This window comes from Nilaparvata lugens, chromosome 7 (assembly GCF_014356525.2).
Source record: "Nilaparvata lugens isolate BPH chromosome 7, ASM1435652v1, whole genome shotgun sequence".
Lineage (NCBI taxonomy): Eukaryota > Metazoa > Arthropoda > Insecta > Hemiptera > Delphacidae > Nilaparvata > Nilaparvata lugens.
The window spans coordinates 11194369-11204055 of record NC_052510.1 but is presented as its reverse complement, the minus strand read 5'-3'; the positions used below and the strand labels follow the sequence as shown (position 1 = coordinate 11204055).

At 33.2% G+C, this 9687-nt stretch overlaps 1 protein-coding gene across 2 annotated transcripts in view; it reads right to left on the bottom strand.

The window, feature by feature from the left end:
* Positions 1-2096: 2096 nt before the first annotated feature.
* LOC111051320 (mitochondrial glutamate carrier 1) overlaps positions 2097-9687 on the bottom strand; it is a 65799-nt gene continuing 58208 nt past the window's right edge. The window contains exons 8-9 of one of the 2 annotated variants that reach the window (XM_039433693.1): positions 8490-8646; positions 2097-5458 (exon numbers count right to left, since the gene is read on the bottom strand). In XM_039433693.1, the coding sequence (XP_039289627.1) occupies positions 5317-5458; positions 8490-8646 (299 nt within the window). In that variant the 3' untranslated portion in view covers positions 2097-5316. The remainder of the gene's footprint in view (positions 5459-8489; positions 8647-9687) is intronic. The other variant, XM_039433692.1, reaches the window with a different exon arrangement.

Below are 9687 nucleotides of genomic sequence, written 5' to 3'. Positions count from 1 at the left end.
CTATACCATGGGATATCTACTTACGCTATTGTTTCTCTATGATAATATCATCTTATTGTCATTTGAAAGAATAAAAAAGTATAAACTCAACGTCCCACATAATTGAACATCATCTTTTAGGTTATTTAGACAAATCAGAATAAAAAATAAAAATACTTGGACAATTTCCTGATATTCAGATTACCTCAGATTTTCTAGAGCTATCACTTCCACTTCTGCTTTCGGAAGTGCGTAGTAAACAACTATTCTCATATATATATTGTTTATTTTTGAGTGTGGCGAAAAATAGCGTTCGCACCACGGGCAAAAATGTTTTTTCCTACAGTTACGTTGAAAAGTGGCCATTGCTGCACTGATTACAGAACGCAAAGAATCACTTTTCCGCTCTAGTGCGGGAAAAAATTTTCTGCACTCCAGATTTGCAACATGGCAACGCAAAATACTTAGTAGGTTATATGGAGCAACAGTGCAGCAAAATCAAAATGAAGTTGGTAACAGTGACTGCTGTGGCTGCTATAGTGAGCAGAGGTGCAACGAAGCACAACGCGCTAATTATTATTCATTATATATTATAATGGAGGACAACGAGGACTTTAGGATTTTAGGATTAAGCTTTTTATCAATAATAAAATTACACAGAAAAACATTTGATGGATTTCAGGCAATTTTACCCATAATTACCCACTTTTCATATTCAATGGTAACTGTAGGAAAAACTTAATGTGAAATACGTGCGCAAAGTTCCTCTGCTGCACTCAAGAAACCATTCCCCCCTCGCCTACGGCTCGGGCGTAAACGTTTCTTTCGGTGCAGCAAACTGACACTTTGCGCACTAGTTGCACAAATAACTATTCCGGCTCTCAATCTTTTCAATCGGACTTGAAAACCGATTTCGAGCCAGAAAAATCTCATTTTCTGCTCTAGGTGCGAAATATACCGCTATTCTTGATATTTTTCCTTTGTTTGGGGTATTGAAATCACTGGCTATGCTATGCTATGAGTGTATGCCTACTTCAGGCCTACTTTACGATTATAATTGAGCATTTTATACTTTATTTTTCAATCGTGTATGCACATGCGAGCGGCAAACGATTCACAATTTTTTTTTCATTTGGTCTTGAATGGATTGTTTTGTTGATAATTTAGTTGATATGAGGAGAGACGTGTATATTAGCATTTTTGAAGATTTTAGTTTATTTAATTTTTTCATTGGGGAGCATAGTGAGATTGGGAACATTCGTTTTTTTAAGCTTGAATATAAGAAGCTATAATAAACATATAGAGTAGATGAATTGATGGTGATTCTAAACAGTTACAATAAAAAGTTTGACATAATAGCTCTTACTTAAACGTGGACTGATGATAGCTGCGTGACTGTAAATATGAAAGGATATGATGTATTTTTAAATAAGAATAATCGAAACCAGAACGACGGAATGATAATCTATGTGAATAAATGTTTTGCTGTGTGCCAAGGGGATGTACGTCTTGATGGCGCGTCATGTGTGGAACTAACAGTTTTTAAGAGTAAATTATGTTTCAACTGAATCAACTAGAACAGGTGACATCAGATACTTGTGGATGAAAAAACTGCGTAAGATCTACTGTTCACAGAGCTACTAGTTTATTTAATTTGAAAAATATATAGATTCCAATTTTCAGGAGCTGCTGTTGAACTAACGGATTAGTTCATCACATTAATTTGTATCGGGGACCGAGCTTCGCTCTGGAGTACAAAAGCATAAAAAATTAATTGATTACGAAAGAAGAAATGAATTATAATAACATTCATCCAGAAATGTTCTATCTAATCACAGTAAATTGAGATTAATTTCCAGATGAATGCAAAAATTTCCCTTACAAAGGCCCACTTGCACAAAAGCCGGTTAAATTTTAATCCTGATTAACTTCACGTGAACCAAATCAGAGGAGACCATTTCAAAAAGATGGATCTACTGAAATTAATCAGATTGAAAATAACCCGGCTTTTTTGCAACCGGCACTAAGTATCAGAATGAATGATTACGAAAGTTCAACAGCTATAGTTACAAAAATATCAATGATATATAGCATAGTAATTATTGATACAAGTTTTATCCATTTAAAATAACATTTATTAACATATTTGAACGATTATTATAAGTTATAGCAAATAATACTGAATATATGTTTGAAGCAAAGGCAAATACAGTATTTAAATAGCATAACTGGTTTACCAATAATATTGTAATTAACAATAATTATGTTCAATCACCAATAAGCGCACTAAAATATGTTCATAACTACCTCATAATACAATAATTATTATCATATTATCACAATCCTCTTCTGGACAGCATATTTCAACAGTATTCTGGAACATGTTTCAATTTGAAAAATTTTCTTGCCAAAGAATTGCATTGATATAGTTTATGATCAGAATAATAATTAAACAACACCAAATTAATCTTGGCACAATTTTACAAATTTTTCCCAGTTTTAATCTCCTACATAACGATCCTGATAGAAAAACTCCTGTAAAATCAGAATTGATAGGTTTTGTGTGAAGAATTTTTCCAAGATTTATAAATTCTTAAGGAAATTATTCTAAGATTCATAGTTTAAATGGCAGAGAATTCAAGTTCAGTACTCTCTCATATAAGATATTACCAATCCATTTATTCAATATCAAGAAATTTCAAGTCAGGAATAGAATAGAATTATCAAAAATAACGCCAATTACATTACCGTACTGACAAAAATATAAATATATTGTCAGTTTATCAATTTATTGCTTAGAATTGACAGTTCCAGTGATAATGTGACCTTCTTTGATACGAATCGATCTAAAACTATACGAGTGTTATTATTACAATATATTAAATATAACACATTCATTTATTACTATGCTTCTATTACACACATTCTATTAATTTGAGTTTGTTATTCATTTCCTTGATTTGGATTGCTACAACAAATAGAATAGGTACAATATTCTTCCTAGCTATATATTCTTTACATATTTAGCTAGTTTTTAATTTACTCAAATATTTCTGATGAATGGAACTAAGTGATTTTAAACCACTATAATTAGAAGACACAGAATGGGTTATTGTGAATAGAAAAAACTATTTTTCTATCTCTACCCTGCATTGAGTGATCAGTTTTCTGTTAATTGACTAAAATTCTACTCTATACACTCAATCTACACATTACCTTGTTAGTCTTTCCCCAAGACATAGTTTCAAGGATTTGGAATCTGGCCTCATTCATTCGTTAACAATATATTTCTCCTAACAAAAGAAATAGAACGTTTCATAGAATTAAAAAATGGCCAACTTCTAGAAAATAAATTATTATAAGTAGTTGATCATTATTCAATAAATAAAGCATCATCAAACACTCTAGCACAATATTAAGCACTGGACAAAGTTTCTTCAAAATTGTTTCCCCATTATTTTAATAAAATACTTTGAATGGCAGTATCATCTTTTGTGAATGTGTAAAAAACGTTTAGAACACACAGTGTCTAGTTTTGATCAAGTTCAACCTTTATCTCATTTAAGCTCTACTTTTCAATTCCGGTAATGAGAAACCAACTAGAATAAAATCCACGATATGAAGAAAATATTCCTAACTCACATTTAGATTAGATCTACATAGAAATTTATAATAATATTACAATATCATGAAGCAAGAATATTTCAGCAGCCACGAAAAACATAATATATCTCCGATTAAGGGATTCTAGTTTATATGCATTTATTAAACTTGTATTATCCTAACAGAATAATTTCTAATTGAATAAACTGACAAACACTAAATTATCTATTAATTTATGTAACAATATTGATCTAATTTATAAGAATTACACAAAGGCTACCTAATTACTCGAAAATATCCACGTTTACAACCAGGTGAGGTCTAGAACTGATAATCATTTTATGAATATTTTCGTATGATTTGAAAAAGTAGGCCCTTTTTAAAACTTTATGAAGAGAAATAATAAAGTTTATTGAGAAACAAAAACTGAATTTTTTGTCAGAATGTTAAAATTTATTGAATTACATTCAAAATTATTATTATTAAAAACAATTTATTGACAGTGAATACTTTTGACATAAATAATATGTACAAAATCATTTTTGGATGCAATTTTAAAACCTAGAATAGAAATATCACAATAATTTAACATCTTAATCTTCTAAGATTTAATACAACATGTTAAAATTATTAAAATCCTATGCAACAACATTTCACGAGAAATCAATGCACACAACATACACACTCACACAAATACGGAATGGCCACATAAGTTGTCTTTTACATTAATATAATGAAATAATGCGCATAAATATTCTTATACAACAAATACATTATTATAGGTAATTATTGTCAGTAGATAGAATTGAAAGATACCTAACAATCAAGCATAATCTATTATTGTAGACTATGTTAAACAACATTTTGATATGATGACACTCAAACAACAGTACATTAACAACATCGACGGTTATAAGTAACATTTAGCCGTACATACCATACACTGATCATCAACAATATTAACGGATACCGTCACTTCAATTCATCATTGGGTTGATGAATGAATTAATCTTTGATAAGTTAATCAATCTTGGTCAAAAATCAAAATTGCAGGATGCAATTTTTGATAATGAGAATCATAAATTTGAACAATCAAATTTTGATCGTTGATATCTTATAGTGAGATTCACTTACAACTGTCAGCATCCCTCATAGACAGCATTAAAGCTACCCATTCAAACAATGCTGCCAGTTTAAAGTGAATCTCCCTCGAAATCTGTTAAGCCCTGCACACACACACATCAATGCTTGTTCGTACGATACTTTGTCGTCCTTATGAATTCTGTCAGATTAAACGGAGCTTGACAAACATCATCTGTTTAATCCAATAGAATATTTATAAGCACGGCAGAATATCGTACGAACAAAAATCGATACGTGTGTAGCTAGCCTTAGTAATGTTTATTTGTTCTCATCAGCATAAAACGGTCCAAAACGTTTCGTTAATTCAACAACAGCTATACTGAGATTCACCTCAAGCTATCAGCATTTCTCATCATATGATATAGCAAACAAAGCTGACAGATTGAAGTGGATCATAATTAATAATTTTATAATTTAAATTAATAATATCATAATTAATATCCAATTAGATCAAGATTAGTAGAACGATAATTCTTTGACGGTAAACGATAGCCTTCAGTGTACGGTAGTTACAGTAGAATTCCAATAGACGATAATAATTTCGGTGGCATAGACATTTAACTATTTTTCTCTAAATATTCCGGATCCAGTTTACTTTTGAACTCCGAGCAGTTTTTCGGCGACTCCCAGGTAGTAGACAGTTTGCGCAATGCCAAACAGGGGGGCAATGACTATCATACGACAGGCGCCGCCCTTGAAGAATGCAGTCGGTCCCTCGTTCTTCAAAGTTTTGCTGAAATCAGAGAAAACGATTAATGTAATTCTTCACAGTTTCAATAAAATTAGATAAAATATTTATTGTGATTCTTTAGAATTTTGCTTAAAATGACAGAGAGAAACGTTATGGTGATTCTCCAAATTTTCAACGTTTTCAAACTATAGAGATTTACAAAACTAAGGCCCATGTGCACGGTTTAAACGATGATAGATCAACTGTTGGTTGTACCTCGGGTTGAGACACGTTATACTAAATGCGACCACGCCTAATTGCAATCAAAAGCGGCTCATACACTGGTCCAGCATTGCATGTCATGCTTGCAGGATGGGACAAAAAAGGAAGGATCGTGCCAGTGTGTGAGGAATGTCGTGCTAAGAACGTCCTGCATTGCACAGCACGATGGTAATCCGGAAAGGTTTGATTTCCGTCGCGCCAGGCCAAAAAATATCACTTTCACAACCGACTTCTAGCACGGCACGGAGCGAACTGAATTTGCAGTGTATGGCGCTCATCGTGCCATGCCAAGCTGGTCGTGCCAATACAAAAAATGGCAGGATGTGCAATGCACGAGCAGTGTATGGACCGCTTTAGATTAGCGTTCAACATAGATGGTACTTATTTGCCTAAACTATTCAATTATCCATAATATAGCATTTTTACTCTCCCTAGGACAACTAGAATTTCAATTAAATAATTATTCAGACATTTACTAATATAGTTCTTCAGGAATTTACTAGAATGATTCTTCAAAAATCTAATAACAGATATGCATTTCTCAGAAAATGTACTATAATGACCATTTAACACAGCTAATATTAAGAACTGCTCCCACACACGGACGTAATAGTCCATGTTGGTTCTTATATTAATTTCATAATTGTAATTGTGTTGTAAAAATTGTATTATACGTGAATAAATAAAATTGAATTGAATTGAAATACAAGGTGGAAGTTATAGTAGCCTAATTCTTCAGAGATTGTCTGCAGTACTGAAAAAATTCTACAATTCTTCAATTTACTAATCAAAGATACTACTGAAAATTTATAAAATTATCTTTTCATAAAGATTATGTAAAAGATTTACTACTAGAATTTACTCGTCTAAGAGTTGAAGGTTACTTCAATTTATTACTCTATTCAGAGTATCACTGAGATAATAGAACGATTTGACTGAGATTCTTATAGATTACTGACAAAAAATGTAACATGTTAGTTCAATCAAGACATAGTATATTTACAATCAGGACAAATTCACCGACGATCAGGCAAAACTCAGTCTAATCAACTAAGTATTGAAGAATTTTACCAAACTACGGAACATGACTGACTAGAGCTTTAGAAAAATTGAATGTTATTACAAAAATGTTACAGGAGATTATACAATCAACGAAAAGCAATAATAAAGTTTATTTAATTACGCTTGTTTTGATTTTCAACGAAGCAATAAAAATATTCATTTACACAGGTTTGTTCTTGCGTGTTGGGGTATGATCACATTGGATGAACATACGTGCAAATGCACGCGTGGTCATGCATGTCCAAGCGCACAGATGAGAAACAAAACCTGGAAACCAGCATGGGAAACACTCACACTAAACGCGTGCACTTGCTGGTGGCGTTCAGTGTGAGCAGCTTAAGACAAGTCACAACGTGTTTCAATGGCTCTTTCCAGAATATGTTTTTCGGCTCATACTCAAGTGATCTGGCGAACACTTGCACATACACGCATCCCATTTGATTATACCCTCATATGAAGATGATTATTTTTGATGTATTCTAAATCTGAAGCCATTCAATATAAATTAAAGAACGAACTATTTAGTACCATAATTATTTGATTGTATGGTATGAGATGTTGTGATATTTCTCCATAATTTGAAAGAATACGACGTTGACGTTATATTCACTATATTTGTTCAAAAATTAATTCACATTACAGAACCAGGTTTCATGGTAACACCTACCACATCTTCAACTGAACTGTTTGACAAACAACATTAGTTGATCGAGTGATGTGAGGTCTAAGATTCAAGTCGACGGTTTGGCATATCTCTTTATGTGTAAATGTTTGAATGTTTAAATGTTTATATGTTTCGCATTTACGGCGAAACGCGGTAATAGATTTTCAAGAAATTTGACAGGTGTGTTCCTTTTTAAATTGCGCGTCGACGAATACATAAGGTTTTTCAAAATTTTGCATTTTTAGGATAATACAGAAGGAAAAGGAGTTTCCTTCGAACACCAATATTGCCGTAAAAATCAGACTATAGAATTATTCATCATAATTCAGCTGTCTAGTGGACTATAATACTACCCGTTCAAAACATCGAACTTCTTGAAAATCTATCTTTCATCAAAGTTAGTAGACAGTTGTCTACTATCTTTGTCTTTCCATAAGCTGAATGATTCTAGTTTGGAGTTTGGAGTTATTAATAGAAAAACATTTTTTTTTTACATTTTTCTTTTTTAATCTTTTCAAATATTATTGAAAATAAATTTATTTATAAAATCATGAAAAGTGAGAAATGAAGTTTGCAGGAAATCAGCATTATGGTAGTTTATTTTGTTAATTTCAACACATTGATTTTTCGCCAACACGACAACACAGAATGTTCTCTGATGGGTTGATTGGATTGGCGTATCGACGGCAGCCAGACCTGATAACAGCGCTCACACTCACGTTCCGGGACGACACGTCACGGTACGATAGGCCAGAAAGCTCTATGTTTATTTAGGATTTTCTCTAGACATGTTAAATTATTTATTAATTTTTGAGAAAACATAACAACAGGTCAATGTAACTTACTGAGCGCGAGGTCTACTTTTCACAGAACTACTAGTTCAGCTGAAGATGTGGTAGGTGTTACCTTGAAACCTGGTTCTATAAAGTGAATTAATTTTTGAACAAATATAGTGGTTCTGACAACATAAACGTCTTATTCTTTCAACTATTTAGTACCCTTTCAGTTTTAGTCAGGCTTATCGAAAATAGGTTGAGGAATATTTTGAAAATAGGTCTGTTGAGAAAGAATGTGTTAGATGCTTACACAAAGGTGTCGGCAATGCCGGAATACTTGGGTCCGCCCTCATCCTTGGTGATGGCCTGCAGTCGAGTCTTGACTACATCGAACGGATTTACGGCCAGCGCAGCCAATGAACCGGACGCGCAGCCAGACAGGAACGAGCACCAGAACACTGCCTCACCTATGAAACAAACATAAATCACAAATCTCATAAAAACCTATTGAAATGTGGATTTTGTATAAGAATATTTCTAGTAAAGCAGCCTGCACACATTGTTATGATGGTTCTTGTTATAAGTTACTAGATAACCAAAGCAACATGAACAAGTTTGTTCTCAAGAACATTTAAAAAATATTAATTTAATTTGATTAGACAAGCACAAAATCAAATCTATGATTGGGAGAGAATCAACAGGATATAGCCTTTTACTTTTGTATTTCGTTTCTCAAGCATCAAATTCATTCTTTTTTCTCTACGAGATCTATTGTGAAGCAGCCTGCACACAGGGATTATAGTAGCTTCCAGAATCAGTTGTGAATTGTGAATCTCTGGAACTAAAATGTAAATGACATTTCCAGTTCCGTGTTTCCGCGACAGCTATAGAAATCTATTATTGTCCCAGTGTGCGGCTGCTTTAGAGTGTAAAAAATCAGAAAGAGTGGAAAAAGAATAAATTTGATGTATGAGAAACTAAAGTAAAAACAAGGGTCATATTTGTTCATAAAATGTTCTATAGAATAAACTTGTTCAAGCAGCTTTGGTTGTCGAGTAACCAATAACAGGAATCAATCATAACGTTTCTAGTAGTTGGTTTCTAGGCAACAAATCCTACTTGGCTACGATCGTACTCAAGAATAATTCATAAATGCGGCCCTAGATCTGTAAAGGCAAACGCACAAAACAGCAGTCAGCAAACGGACGTATGCAGATAGACGGAAGTAAGATCCCTCCTTGTAATACTGTATGTATTTTCTGGCTGTAATAAAATCATTGAATCCCAAGATGTTCGAATGTTGTAACGCACACAGACGTCCGTCTGCATATGTCTGAACGCAGACGTTTAATTTTTCCTCCATCTGTCTGCACACGCCTGTCAGTTGCGCCTTAATGCAGGGTTCACCAACCTTAGGCCAGTTATAGAATAGACACGCTGGCAAGTCTAGCCTCTGAAGCCAACATCTACTGCCATATCGCACCATCGTGACGTCAGCATTGGATAGT